Source organism: Camellia sinensis, chromosome 3 (assembly GCF_055761805.1).
Source record: "Camellia sinensis isolate YWXY chromosome 3, ASM5576180v1, whole genome shotgun sequence".
Classification (NCBI taxonomy): Eukaryota; Viridiplantae; Streptophyta; class Magnoliopsida; order Ericales; family Theaceae; genus Camellia; species Camellia sinensis.
Genome location: NC_138963.1, coordinates 188,227,679 through 188,243,465, shown reverse-complemented (window position 1 = coordinate 188,243,465; position 15,787 = coordinate 188,227,679). Strand labels below are relative to the sequence as shown.

The following is a 15,787-nucleotide window of genomic DNA, read 5'->3' as shown; positions in this document are numbered from 1 at the left end:
TAAACACATTTTTTTTTAAAACAATATAAATATATCAATATTCAGATTAATTATCTATAATTAAATAACACGTTTAAATTAATTAAATAACACATTAAATTAATTAAATACCACATTAAATTCTCATGTAACTACACAATTAATAAAGTCAAAAATATAATGAAGTAATAATAACAATAATAAATAATGACTTAAGAAAATTAGGGTTGCTACATATATTGACTCAAATACTTGTATTGTCAATTCTGAAATGAAAAATTTACAATTGATTTTTTTATCTTTAGTGAACATTTTTCTTTTTTTTTTTTAGTAAAATTTGTTTTTATTTTTTTTAGATGCATCTATAATGCAATAATATTTATGAATAAATTTGAAAAAAAAGTTCACTAAAGACTAAAAAAAATTTAATTTTTTTGTTTTTTATTTTTTGCATCTTTAGTGAATTTTTTACATCATATGGAGCTGATGTGTTAGTGATATGTTACTTTTTTGGATGGAAGTTTGTCTAGAAGGAGTAAAATGAGAATGATTGCAAACATGAAGGGCCAAAGTGGCAAGGATTACAAACACGAAGGGCTAGGCTAGAAAAAATCAAACTTAAAGGACCAAAGTGGGAAGAATTGCAAACATGAAGGGCCAAAGTAAGCAGCAGGATTGTAAATATAAAAGGCCAAAGTAGAAAAAATTAAACTTAAAGGGACAAAAGTAAAAAATAAGTGAAACTTTAGGGAGACAAAGTGTAACTTACCCTTTAAGAAATAGATACTAACTGATCACTATATTTATTTATTACCTTAATAGGCATTTTTTTTATGTCATTGAAAATAATGTAGGTAGCATATATAAAGGGCCAAATATTTTACAAAATATCTTATATGGATGTGGACCTCACACTTATGTGGGACCCTTCCCACGTGAGACATTTGGTAAAAATTTTAATATCCCTAACATTACTCTTATTTTTGCCAAGCCAATTTCAAAAAAGCTTCATTACTAAAAGACTTCTTTTTATTTATTTTTATTTAATGTTTGCATAAATACCACACATATCACACGGTGAAACCTATAATATATATATATAATAATTTCACTTCATTCATGTTTTATTTGGTTGGTTTTGTATTTGTATATCGGTCACAAATACCTAGCTGTATTATAATAAGAGTCATTTACTCCATGTCACAGCGGCAAGAGTAATTTGTAAAATTTTATATTATTGTACAAATATTTTCTTTCTAATAATGTTATGGTTATTTAGCTCGAGCCTCTAGCAAATTTGACCACATCTACTTCCATCTATGCACATTCCATTGGGCTGCTGTAATCTTGTATTCTCAACCATTCCATATTTCAATAACCTGATTATATTATTCAAAGAATGGTCCATAAATTTTGAAAATGGAGAAAATATATATATATATATATAGAATGTGATATCAACTTACAACTTCTCTATATTTTTCAAAACAATTACATGTGAAGAAACCATCCGAAGGTGGATAGGCAATCAGCAATGGCCAAGAAGCTTAAATCTCTCTACAAAAATTGGCAACACCCAGTGCTCTCAGCTTTTGCCAACATCAATCTCAGATCACCTCAATATTTTAAATTGTCCTATGCGCCCGCCCCCCCCCCCCCCCCCCCCCCCCCACTCTCATGTACCTATGTCATCTTCTGGCGCTCATATCTACAAAACAAATTAGGGTTAATAGTAGTATGTGTTGCCCTTGTGACTTGGAGCATCTTTGCAAAGCATTGACTGAACTTCTATGATAGTTTTGGGGGGCTCCAAGTCCTTCTCCTGAAGGGCATTCCCCAGCAGCTCCTGCAACTGTGATGCAAAGGTATCATCCAGAATCTGCAACCGAAAAAGGCAAAAAAATCACAAGGGTGGACATGAAATGTATTCCTAACTACAATGACAATAACACAAGGAAATTATGTTTGGTTGTCTTTCATTTTCTGTTTTCATTTTTCAGAAAACAGAGGAAACTTATTTGGCGAATTGTTTCCAATAGCTGTCACTTTTTAGGAAACCAAAAAGTAGTTTTCAAAAATTGATAGATGTTTTCAAACTATTCATTCTTTTGTTTTTCAAAACATGAAAAAATAAAATGGAACCAAAAAAGAAATAAACATGGCCCGGTCATTCAACTTATCCAGTATTTTCTGGGTAATGAACATGGCTTTGTGATGAACAACATTGATTGCAGAGGTCCAAGCATTAGACCTTCATAAGCCTAATTTTAATCGATTGCAGAGGTCACAATCAATTTTAATCTATGTTACATGGACTCGGATACGAGTATCAAGTTCAGGCATAGGTCCAAGCATTAGACCTTCATAAGCCTAAATCTTAGGATACTGAGAGTTTGGGCTTCGATAAGTTGCTATACTTACAGAGACAGCAATTCGTGAACCTTTGTACCACGACCTATTCTCTTTCCTGTTCTCCAAGAAACTCAGAACATCCTGTGACAAAACAAGAACAACTCAAGATTGGTGAAATTGTTGAGAGCTGGATTGTTCTAACAATGTCCAGAGGCAATTAACTAACCTGTCCCATCCTGTCCCAGTAGCCCCGACATATTGAAATGAAAACATGACTCTCGAAGATGGTATGGAGGTGATTTATTGTACTCGTCAGCTGGTCCTTCAGTGGCTGCATTCGAGTTCTTATATCCGATTCTACCATACATTCCTTTGAATCTTGGAGAATCTTCTTCAGTTTTGTAGCATTCTGTAACCTTGTCTGAAACAGAGAAAGAAAACCAGTTAAAATTATATCAAACAAATCAAAATTGGTTTTCAAACTTAGTACATAAATCAAGTGGAAGAACAATAAACTTGGTGTGTAGCATATCACACAAATGTTAGGCGCACCAGCACACCGAGAAAATAGGCATATTCCAGCCAACAAAGGAGCTTTTTTTGCAGTCCAATCAGTCAAAAACATTCTTCTTCTTTTATTTAAAAAAAAAAAAATCTAGCTATGCTAATGGTCTGAAACAATTTTGGGAACATTGGCTTGAGCCCAAGTAGCACACCCCTGTTTACCACGTTAAACACGGGATTCAAACCTTGCCAAGTCAAATTCTTAGGATATATGTACATATATGCATGTATAAAAAATAATGCCATTGTGTGGTTCTTATCAGAAAAAAAGGAAAAAAAATGTATATTATAATTTGTCATGATCCACAAATGAGAAAAATCATATTAGGCATGAATTCTTCAAGGTTTTGGAATGATACTCACATTTTCAGCTAGCTTTTCCACAACTGCTTGAAGGAAATTTCTGAACTTGGTTCTAAGCATCACGGTTATTTCACTGAGACGCTCTCCAGGGGCTGTGTTGGCCCCGGCCCCATCCGGGATGCATGACCCCCATGACTTCAATTGATGCTCTATCTTAGGGCGCAATACATCCAGCATCCTCTTCATGGAATTCAAAAGAATTCCAAGCTGAAAGTAAAACCATATTATTTCAGACCAAAGATTATCAATATTAAAAGGGGGGGAAGAGATCTTGACAGCTAAAGCACACCTCGTCAGGGACTAGATAGGGGCACACGGATCGTTTTGCAAGCTTGTGGACATATTTCAGACCAAATTTCTTTGGTGTCAAGTTTTCCTTCAATGGTGACAAGACATCTGCATACTGCTTATCTAGGGCCTCCACAACTGCCCTTTCTATGTCAGCAACGGCCTTTACAAAAATAAATTTCAATTTATAACCCACATTGTAACATTAAAAACAAAATAAAACAAAATACAAAAATAACATAAGAGCCTTTTGCCCTCTTTTTGCAGTCATTTGCAAAAGGCCACAAAACATCAGATGAAGAAATAGTCAGTCACACGTACATTCTCCAAAACATAAGTGTATTCTGGCCAGCGACAGATGATGACTTCATAGTCATTCAATGTCTCTTTCAAGCGTTCATACATCTCATCAACAAAAGGCGTTGTTGAGTGTTGTGTCCTGACTCCTGACCATTTAACCTGCAAGTAAACACTTTCCATTAAGCATCATAGCAGTAAATCACAAACAAGTAATCGCAAATAAAACAAAAAAAAATTCCCCACATTAGGTCATGCCCTTCTTTTCTTTGATTTTCAAGGATATGAATGTAAGAGAAATTGGATATGAATGTTCAGGTAGCTGGGCAGTTACAAAGGTTGCTACAATCAAAATTAGAAGTTTTTGAAATTGCTTTACTAAAGATACACCACATAATTATTTGCAATTGCATAGTATTTGTACCTTATCTAATTTGCATGACTCGAGCAAAGAAAGGCGCTTGTCTTGAATCCAGAGCATAATATACAAATGGAACAATTCTTTTGCATCAACTCCACCTTTGACAGGACTAAGAGATAATGCAAAGTCAGCAAGAACTATGAAAGCAATAAGGAATGTAATACCATTTGCAAAAAGGAATAGAATCATGACAAATTTCTTACTTGATACCCCAACTGGCAAGATCCCTTTGGAAATCTGCAGTTGCAATGACAAGTTCTGCTACAGGAGGTGAAGGGCCCATTGGAGGGCACGCAATGAGGAATGCACGCAATCTATTGCAAAGTTCTGCGCTGTATATTGCTGAGGAAAGATTGGGAAGATCTATGAAACTGCACACACATAAGTTTGAATTTCTGTTATAAGATAACCAGGAAGCAGCCAGAAAAGAAAGTGTAAGCGGGCGACATCTCAACAATAAAGATTTTGCATGCAGCCAAGAACATCTATATTTTTTGGGTATCATGCTGATCAAGGAACCATTCATAGTGGCTCTTTTTGTTTTGGTGAGAAGGCATATCAAGAAAAAAACCAAATTGAAGTTGTTAGATGGACTGTATTACTAAAGAGCATAGCAATTGTAATTTGTAATGTTGCTATTGTATGTCGATAAGTGATTAACATAAAGTTTTACACACTTCAAAAGCAGCCTAATTTTGCCGTAAAAAGCTACATAGCAGCCAAAGATGGTGGCCTTGTTTGGTTTGTTTTTCAGAAAAATTTTTGAGAAAAATTCTCTACAAACAAATTTTCAAGAGTAATCAAACTAAACAAATTTTTCCAAAAAAAATCTCAAAATTTTGTTTGGTTACCTACTTTCCAAAATCACTCTCTCTCATACACATCAAGTCAATCACTTTTTTAAAAACTTTCTCCCCAAAACAATTTTCCAAAACCATTTCTGAAAAAAAACAAACCAAACAAGTTTTCGTACTTTTTATCTCAAAAACTACTCTACAAACACAAACCAAACACACCCGGTGAATTTTGGAGCACATGCCACAACATGAAGTTCGGCTGACGTTCATGCTCTGGGTTTAACTAATACAAAACTAACAGCCTTCTTTCATAAGACACTAAAATTGTCGCGCATCATGGATTAATACGTCCAGATTCCATAATAAATATAATCAGTTCTATGCATACCTCAATTTAGTTGTCAGATATGATTATATTATATAGTTTTGATTTTGTAGAGAATAAATATAGATGCTTCCTGATTTTGTATAATGGTGTACACATAAATTTGTGAGCCCCATATCTGGTATTCTCTAATAAAATTATACTTGTTAGAAAAGCATAGTGTACAACGGTTAAATTTAGTTTTTCATTCAAAAGTGCATGCTTCTTGTTTCTAGACCAACTTTAGAAGAACATGATACACTTCAGTACACGAAAAATGATATTACAACTTTCAACATTGAAATAAGTCAACCCCTCAAACAGAAAAAAATAACAAATCATGGATTCAACAAATAAATTTTCCAATAAAAGGCCAAGCTCCAATAATGTGAATGCACAAATGAACATTTACTTGAGCTTCATATAATGTTGACACAACAAGAAGATGAAGACAATTTACCTAGGAAGTATATGTTTATTGTGGATCTCTATATCAGTGAAAATTTCATTTCCGATGTTCAAACACAAAGATTTCATCTTTTGATAAGCAGTAGACATGGTAACAGCATCAATCAAAATGCCTTCATTGTTTCCGGTAACAAACTCATCCGTCTCAGTCAAGTGCCTTTTTGACCTCTTTTTTGCAGCAGCCTGAGAATATACAATCACTAATTACAAAAATGAAAAGGTAGAAATTTTGAACTAGCATTATTATACACACAATCAGTTTCAAAAACCTGAAAAAAGCTGTACAGCTTATTCTGCGCCTCGGGAGACAGTATATCATGCAGAAGGGTAAATAGTTTCACAGCAGGCTCCAATACAGGTGCTGCAAGCCCAGTTGCAGGCCTAAAAACATCAATCATTCCAGATGGTGTTGATTCATCCACGGATTTATAATTCTCGAAAACCAGAGCAAGAATCTGGTCGATTTGATCCTCAATTTCTCCTAAGATTCGGTTCTGGTGAAGCAGATAAGAACATGCACATTGTTAGCATAGAGATGCACACGAACAATAATAGTGAGAGCATCTCCAATCCTTCACCAATTCTTCCATCATTTTCAAATTTGATGAATAAAAAGTTAAAGTGAGGTCCAATCATTTTATCAAACTATTATATCAAAGGAGAGGCAAAATTTTCACCAAATCAAGGATGAACCAAATCCTTCACTAAATTTCAAATATTCATATATTTACTCACATTTGATGAAATTTTAAGAAGAGTACGATGATTTTCTTTCATAAACAGTTATTAAAATAGGTTTTAGGATAAGTTTGGAATTTTTAAAAAAGAGTTGATGAAAAAAGCACAAGGATTTGAGTGTTCCATACCAGATCAAGCTTTTAACCAAATTTTCAATCAAATTTGATGGGGGGGGAAAAAACAGAGAGTAAGGATTGGAGATGCTCTTAGTACAAGCAAAATTCCACCCAAATTTTCATTCAAATTTCTTAGTATAAGCAGGAAGTAGTAGTAAATCTAGTATAAGTAGTATTAAATTAAGAATGAAATTATAATTTCAAACTGAAAGAACAATTGTACCTCTTGATGACTCAATGTGTTCTTACTGTGGCCCTTCATAACTACAGGGTATAAAAGATCATACACCAGTGTGAGACAATCTGCTGTCGGTGTTGCCACATCCATGACATAAGAAAGATATCTAGGAACAAGCATCAGAGAAATATCATTACAGAACGGTCAAGGAATATAAATGTGGTCATAAGATATTATATTACATAGCTACATCATTTTGGCAGAAAGAAGCTTCAATACCTTAGCCTAGTGTATGCATCTGAAACTCCATAATAGGATGCAAATTCAGTTAGCAACCATTTCCATGGGCCATGCAGCAATAAATTTCTTTGTTGAAAATGCTGTACTTTCATTGCAACTTCTAGTGCCAAGTCGTATGCCACAGTTTCTGCAACAGAACCACACTACAGACCAAAAAGAGAACCGGCCAAATCATAAATTACTTTGGAAGACAATGTTTTTAAATTCAAACAATTGAAATTCTAAAAACAACTATTCCATTCAAAGAAACAAAAGATACACACTAACCCAAAATCTGTTACTGGTATAAAAATAAGATCAGCAACAAAACAATATGCAATGTGATGTCCATCTACAAGAGGGTATATCTCTAATTCTTCAGAGTCAACAGTGAAGTCAAGCCTACTCTCACCAGAACTCAAAAGTATTTAAAGCATTGCATGATTGCATCATAGTCAATACATCTAAATCTTTGTACTAAATCCTCCATTTGAGAATTTTAATGGACAGGTCTACAAAGATACAACATGAATGTATACATTACACCTTCAAAAGTTTGTTACAATGGCCTTGTTTGGGAAGTTGGCTATTTTAATAGACTATTTTAGTTTTTGGCTATTTTAGTAGGCTAAAAATTTTGTGTTTGGAAAGATGGTTGGATTTTTTTGTAGTTGGATGTGATGTTTGAGAGAGAAAACGTAAAATGATTATGGGTTTAATGTGACATTTTGTCTTATTGGCTATTTTAGCCTATTTTGTGTTTTTGTGGATTTTAGCCTAAAAAGCTAATTAATAGCACGGCCAATAAGTCATCGCCAAATCACCTATTCATTCATTAAAAAGTGAATCCTAATTCCTGAACTATATGATATAACACATAGCAATCTTGTGCCACACACACGCACAAAAAAATATAAATAAAAATGTGGATGCTTCACACATTAACTCAAGCTATAAGCCACAAGCTTTAAATATTCATTAGGATAGCTCACCTTAAGATGACTATTTTCATCTAAACTTGTTGAGTAATTGATGTAGAGCTGTATTCTGCCAACAAGCTCATGCTCTGGTTCATGATAAATTGACCACCATCGCAGCTTGTCACCCTGCAAAGATCTTAAAATATAATCCCCGTACCAAAACAATCTTCACTACCAGCTAGTTTTAGAACTAAAGTGATCATTTGGAGAACTTTACTGGATCTTCAGCGATAGCAGCCACTTGAGCAAGGACACGGCCATATTGCTTCCCCTTGGAATCTTGAACCTCAACAATTAGATCATCTCCTAGGCTATCTGGTAAGCTGTAAAGTTGTCAATACCTTCTCCAAACAGATCAATAGATAAAATATGTACAGAAGAGCAAGAGTATACATACAACACGTGGGTTTCACCAGATCCAGGTTGCATTCTGATAGCATCCTCTTCACTTGAACTTTTCAGTCGTAATAAACAAGAATATGTTTCTGATGACATTTTAGTAGAATCACTTTTGGTTAGAAAGGCATAGCAATAAACAGTTATAAGCATTCAAATGGTTCAATATGCCAAGAATCAAAACAAAAACCAATTAACTGCAGCGCACAAACTGCTAAGTGATTTATCAATACCAACATCATATGCCTAGATCACTGCCTAGGTCACTGCCTAGGAATGTCATATTAAGATGAGTGAGCGCCTATGGTAGGGTCAAGCACCGACTACAAAATAGACAGGACAATCAATTTGTAATTCATGGAATTTGATATAATCAAGAAAGGTCCATCAAAGCAGAAATTCTAAGCAAACATGGATTGGATGACTAACAGCTGTGTTATAAAAGATGGTAGAACTTCTATTAACTTCCAATGAAGCATAGGGCCCACATACCTTGTACAACTTCATAAGAAGATGAACTGCTGCGCAGAGTTGTTACGCCAATTTTCAAGAGTCCAGAGACCTGTTTCACATACTGAGCACTAGCCTGCACATATGCCAAGCTCTGGCGTGAAAAAGAACCATTTGGAGGTATGCGAGCAACAAAACGAACTTTTCTCAGTGCTTGCCACCCAGAAGAGAGTGTTGATTGCAAACTGGAAAGGCGATATCGGACGTCTGTCATTTTTATCTTTGGTGCCTTAAGGGATGAAAAACTGCAGCCAGTAGGTGGGTCCAGAGCCATTTTCACTTTACGAACTGCATAACAAGTAAAACGCCTGAATGGATCATTACCACTTTTTAACCAATGAGAATGTCCATGTCTGGAAATGAAATACTACCTTGCACCTTCATCTTCCCAACCATTTTCTTAGGTTTTGGGGCAGTTCCCTCGCTAGCAAGCTCAGAAGAGCGCTTTGCCATTAGTTCCTCCTCTGATTGTAAAAGCACTTGCTGCAAACTGTAGCATAAACGAAGGATATTGAAGCATGGGAGAGATTTCTACAATCTAAGATTCAACTCCAATGGGGACTAAATTGAGTGTAATTAAAATAAAATAAAAAAGGAAGAAGAAGAAAGATTCAAGATAATTTCCACCCCATTTTATATTGTTTAGGATTAAACATCGAACAAACATGACAGAAAAATATTTTCAGGACTCACCACACACTCTCTCACAAAACATAGTCAAGCATTTTAATTTTAGTGCAACATTGTTGTAATATCTTAACATGAATTGGAATTTTACTGAGCATTCATAAACTTGGTCAAATTTACTTCTGTGATTTAAGAACAACTTGCAACTTTTTGATAAAAATTATATATCCTGTGTAATATTTTCCAAGAGTATTTTCACTCCCAATGCATTTTTAAGTTTAGAACATTCGCAATAAACAATATATGGCAGTGCAAAAGTGCCAGATAAATGAATAGCTTGGACAGGACGCACTTAAATGATTGGTACTTTAGTAGTACTCATGAATAATTTCTCATAAAAAATTAAAAAGAAATTAAATACACAAGGAACTAAAAGAACTTCAAAGTAAACCTGTGTATTGAGATAGGCCTTTGAAGTGAAACTTGCAAAGTGAAAAACTAAAGAAATGAAGGGGGAAAAAAAAAAAGGAAAAGGAAGAAGAAGATGCATACAAACAACAAATAAGAGAATTATTATTATTCCCCAACAAAAAAGGGAGCTTTTATGATGACTAATGAAGTGCCAGGACGATATACTACAGGTTAGTGCAAAGTCATGCAAGGTGTAATGACCACAGTTGAAGAACTATACAACTAACAAATCTAGAATCTGAACTGAACATAGTCTCAGAAAAAAAGCTAAAATCCCAAACCAGGATTCCAGCTACTGAACAGCCATAGCTGACATAAAACAGAATATGCTTTTTCTTTTTCACTAGGGATATTCATCATGTATATTTTCTTTTCTCCAAAATAGTTTCAATCTTGTGAAGATTTAGATTATATTCCACCAAATCCTATGCAATTTGCTTCCCTTTCATCAGCTTAATGAAATTATTATCTGTTGGTTCCATTCAATTACTTCAAATAGTAGTTCTGCTCAGTAAGAGCTACTGTTAGTATTTATGTTATTGTCCTTGTAACTGTTTCCAGATATCAGTAGAAAATGCAAAATAAAACCCAATTGAAATGATAGCATTGTGGAAAAGCAAAAATAATATAATAAAAAAAAACTTAAACTCACCCAAACGCGTTGCGCAATAGAGCACATTCATTTTCCAAAAACATGGGAGCTTCCATGCATTGCTTTGCCCAAGCATTAAGGCATAGCCGAACACATGCATCATATGCAATCACAGCATGCCACGGCCCTTGTGCACTGAATTTGATCAAGAAAACATATAAGTCAGCAATCAAAAGCAAAATATAAAATGTCATATGCACCCAAAAAAAAAAATTACAAGTGAAATTCATTAACAGTTAGCAAGAAATACCTGGCATGAAATGTTGGGAGGCGAGCAGGGACTGAACCTGAGGGTGCACCACTTTCTATACCAGTAGTACTCCTATAATACATACATAATACATTTGTCTCAAATCACAACAATGAATAAATTTGGTCGTAAAAGCATAAAAAATATGGCACCAATTGCAAGAAAAACCAGCAAAACATTTTACAAACCTCACGGACTGGTCAGCAAGCTTCTGTCCAGTACTATCTCGTGGTTTAACCTGAGAAGAAATGTTTTCATGAATATTTGGGCCATTTTTAACTGAATCATGTGAATCGGCTGCACGGGGTGTGTAATGTGGTCTAGCAGTTGGAAGCTGTTCAGCATCTTGCTTGATTTCTCCAGCAGAACCACATATTGGAGGTGCACTGGGAATATCATCATCAGAAAGCGTTCCAGTCTGCAAGTTTCTAGTACATGAATCCTGCAAATTTGTGATTGGCTTAACAAAACATTATACATATTTGAAATGAATACTACTGGGCAGCAGGGAATGAATAGCATAAAAAAATTCTTAACAATACTTCTATGATAGAATAAACAACTATATTATCATGGATTATGGTTAAACATTGAAACCTTAGGAGTACACAAGACCATGAGATTCAAATTGATGCTCCATTAGCAAATTACTATGTTCCATGGACACTTTAAAACGAGTGAAACCTATAGGATACTACAAAATTAGGGTAGAATTTCGAAATTAGGTTCACACCAAATGGTGTAGCGACTTAATATATTAGTATATAGATAGCATAAACAGATATAGATAGATACCAAAAGCAACATAATCAATACAAGAAATTATGAAGCCTGCACAACAACAGTAATATAGGCATACAAGAACAATTTAAATCTTTATTTTAATCACCAAATTCTCTAAATGAAAAATAAGTCATGATGCAATTGCTAAATTCCATATACACACAACATCATCACAATCACTTTGAAGGTGACTTAAAGCAGAACAAACCTTTACTGCAGCTTTTTTCGCATTCACCTGAGAAGCAACATTACCCGTTCTTGCACGAGGCGGCCCAGCACCATTGTTGCTCCCCAGTTGAGTGCTCGAAAATTCAGAGCTTGCAGCCGAATCAGAGGAATCATCCTCCATGTAACTATTCCTTCCAACTGGGTACCTATTGGCTCCCCCAATCAGTCTCTCTGCCACATTCCCATTTCCTCTCCTAATTGTTTCCCTCGAAGAACTAACATCATCGGAGTACACGGAATCACTGGCGTAACGGGGTTGCCTCTGAGCCGAATTGTAGTATGTTTGAGCAGCTGCATTGTTAGGAACTCTATCATCTTGCGGCGATGAATCAAGCGAATATCTACCCCCATAAACCTCCTCCTCCGAATCAGTGGTTGCGTCATTGTCAGAGCCAGACCCACCACTATCATCCCCATCAACAGGTATGGTTCTTGTAACTGGAATTACACCAGATAGACCGCTTCGGAATTTCGATGGGGGAGGCAGTCCAAACCCTCGACCACCACCAACGGTTCGGATTTTTGAATAAGAATCCATTTGAGGCCGTAAGTTCGAAATCGAGTAAGGAAGTTCCTTCTTCTGATTAAGATTACCCTAAATTTCAATTGCAGTTTCAACACAATGAACAATTCAATTTCTTAGAATCACAGCAATTTAAACATGAACACATTCAATAATTCATGAAAATAAACTAATACCCACTTCACAGATTCACAGTTACATATATACATATATTTGAATGTGAAAGAAGCTAACCTCTCTGACCCATCGAAGGGCATTGTTGTCAAGTCCTTCAGTGAACATTGTGGTTAGGGTTTTGGATCACCTACACACAGAAAAAAGTGAAATTTCACACTGTTTCGATCTGATCTAGAGAGAGAAAGAGAACGGTATAGATCAGATCACATTTGCAAGAATGAGAAGAAAATGGGTAGAGCGTACCCAGAAACCTCTTTTCTTTGGTTCAGCTTTGATGAGAGAGAGAGAGAGAGAGAGAGAGAGAGAACTGGGAAGAGTGTACTCGCAGCTCTGCTGCAAAGGTTTCCGTCCCTTTCTCTCTCGGGGCCTGTTTGGCAGCTTTTTTTTTTTCTCAAAATATTAGTTACTTATTTTATTTTTTATTATTTCAAAATATTAAGGCCTCGTTTGGGAAGGCTCTGTTTTAGCTAAAAAGTCAAAAAGTTACTAAATTAGCCAATTAGCCAATTAGTCATACTAAAAAGTCAATAATTACGGCTTCTCTCTACTTTTTGCACAGCTTTTCGTAATTAGTCAAAAAGTCATCCCAAACATACAAGTTTTTTTTACTTACCTTTTTAGCCAATTAGCCAAAAAGTTACTAAATTAGCCTGTTTCCAAACGAGGCCTAACCTCTCATTAAGTATAAAAATAATATAAATTTTTTATTTTATTTTTTTTAAAATTAATAAATAATATAAAAAGTACAATTATAACATTAATATTCTCAAAAAATATACTATCAAAAAGATAATTTTAAAAAATCAATTTTTTTAAAGTGTAATAATTATACTATCAAAAAAAAATTAAATTTTTCATAAAAGACTATTATTTTGAGACATGGGAATAATAAAAATTAAATTAAATTAAACTAATTAATAGTTTATAATTATTTTTTTAGGTAAATTACCGACACGCTTGATGTTTGAGTAGAATAGGGATTCCTTTGAGATTTGAAAAATCATATTTTAGTACAAATCTCAAAAGAAATTTGTATTTTAGTCAAATTTTAAGAATATGTTAATAATTTGTCCTTTTTTTTCTTTCACAATTATCAAAAATTATTTTAAAATTTTGGTTAAAAATTAATTTTTTAATTTTTTTTTATAAAAAAATATGTAAACAAATAAAGAGATAATGTGACTTTTAAAAAATTAAAAATTCAAAAAAAATAAATTTTAATTAACTTACCAAAATTGACCCAAAGCAACTATTAAAAAAAACTTAATTATCCTTTTAAACATAATTATTTTAATTAAATTAAAATAATTAAATAATCAACTAAAAAAACAAACTTCTTAAACAAGCCACTAAAACCCTAATTTTCTACTATTTATATTTTTAGAGGTTTGTTTTGTTGTGTTCGAAATTTACAATTTAAATAAAAAACAATGATCGGGTCGGTGGAATAAGTACGACAACGATGTCGCGGCATACGAGGTGTGGATAATACGGCGTCGTGTTATGTTAAATAAAGTGCGAGAAAAGAGAGATTTTCCCTAAAATGAAGCGCACGAACGAGGGATAGAGGCCGACGTGGCACGAGTCGAACGTTGTAGTGGGAACATAATTTTTGCTATGCTTTCCATTTTCCCGCTACTCACATGGTCCCCACTCCACCCCCCATGCTTTCTATCTCTTAGCTGTCTTTGACGTGTTGGGCGTCTCTTTTTTTTTTTTCTTTTTTTTTTTTTTTTTGATCAGGTTGGTCGTCTCTTCTTCAATCTTGGCTTTCTTGCCCCCTAAAATTCCCATTTCCTCAATTGCCCATAACATGGGGGGCACATGGTTTAAAATGAAGGGTCATTTTAGGTATAGAAAATATTAAAATAATTACTACAATTCTAATTTCTTTTCTTTTTTTACATTTACGCCTTGTTTGGGAATATATTATTTTAATAACTTTTTAACCAAAATATGAAATAAAAAAAATTAGTACATTTGAAATGATTTTTTAGTTTTTTATAAAAAAAATATGTAAAAAATATAGAGAAAAAAAAAATCTTTGGCTCTGTTTGGTAGAGTTTTTAAAATTTAATTTTATCCCTTAGTTTAAGTGTGTTGTTTAGTTAAATTTTTAAAAAATTAATTTCACACTCACTTTTCAAAACGCCCACTTTTCAATATTATATGTCACATCACTCAATTCAAACTTTTTTTAAAACTCATAACCAAACAAAATTTTCACACTCAAATCGTAATTCTAAAACTCACAAACTCAAAATACAACTCTATTCTCAAATTATAATTCTAAAGCTCTACCAAACGCAACATTTGACTTTTTGGTATATGTTATTGATTTTTTAATTTTTTTAATAATTTTTTAACTTTTAAACTAAAAAATGATGTTGCCTAGGCTTTATATTTCATATATTATAACTCATTCCTTTTTTTGGAAGGTATATATCATACTACTCATGTATCAAAATATTAGTTTATTGTGAGAGCCGAATAATGGCAGAATCAGAAGGTGCGTACCTTAGAAGACTGATATTAACCGGCTGTATCCTACGGGAACGGGAAGCCGAATATAATATATGTGCCGAATAAGTGTAGATCCTTAGAGCTGGATAAGAGAAAGGACAATGATTAAAAAGTAGGCCCTGGCCTCGAGGATCAAAAGGAACAGGTATAAATATAAGAACAATGGATTGAGAAAGGTATGTAAGAATCACTTCACTTAACTTAGTAAAGAAGCTATCCTGAGCGTCTAAACTGACTTGTTCGTCGGAGTGCTAATTCCGGCACCCCCGACCGAAGTGTTTATATCTTTTCAGGTGACTCGCTGAGGATCACTAGCGTCTTCCAAGATCGGAAAAGTATTTCCAAACCACTTCTCCACAGCTGGCGCCGCCTGTGGGAATACTCAAATACATCTATGCAGGCGTGACTGAAGATCCTCCAATAGCCACTAACGAGACCGCACAGGGAGATGACCTCACTCCAG

General features: G+C 34.2%; 1 protein-coding gene across 1 annotated transcript; it reads right to left on the bottom strand.

The window, feature by feature from the left end:
* Positions 1–1,390: 1,390 nt before the first annotated feature.
* On the bottom strand, positions 1,391–13,210 carry LOC114280216 (uncharacterized). The gene is made up of 23 exons (XM_028222557.2): positions 13,045–13,210; positions 12,859–12,928; positions 12,082–12,696; positions 11,279–11,532; positions 11,091–11,162; positions 10,841–10,975; positions 9,462–9,580; positions 9,073–9,378; positions 8,582–8,669; positions 8,402–8,507; positions 8,197–8,310; positions 7,205–7,368; positions 6,971–7,091; positions 6,163–6,387; positions 5,886–6,076; positions 4,468–4,635; positions 4,268–4,373; positions 3,868–4,005; positions 3,548–3,709; positions 3,259–3,465; positions 2,558–2,752; positions 2,401–2,472; positions 1,391–1,858 (listed from the first exon to the last, which is right to left on the bottom strand). Exons 2-23 carry the CDS (start codon positions 12,904–12,906, stop codon positions 1,706–1,708), a joined length of 3,759 nt encoding a protein of 1,252 aa, XP_028078358.1. The 5' UTR covers positions 12,907–12,928; positions 13,045–13,210; the 3' UTR covers positions 1,391–1,705.
* Between the last annotated feature and the right edge of the window lie 2,577 nt (positions 13,211–15,787).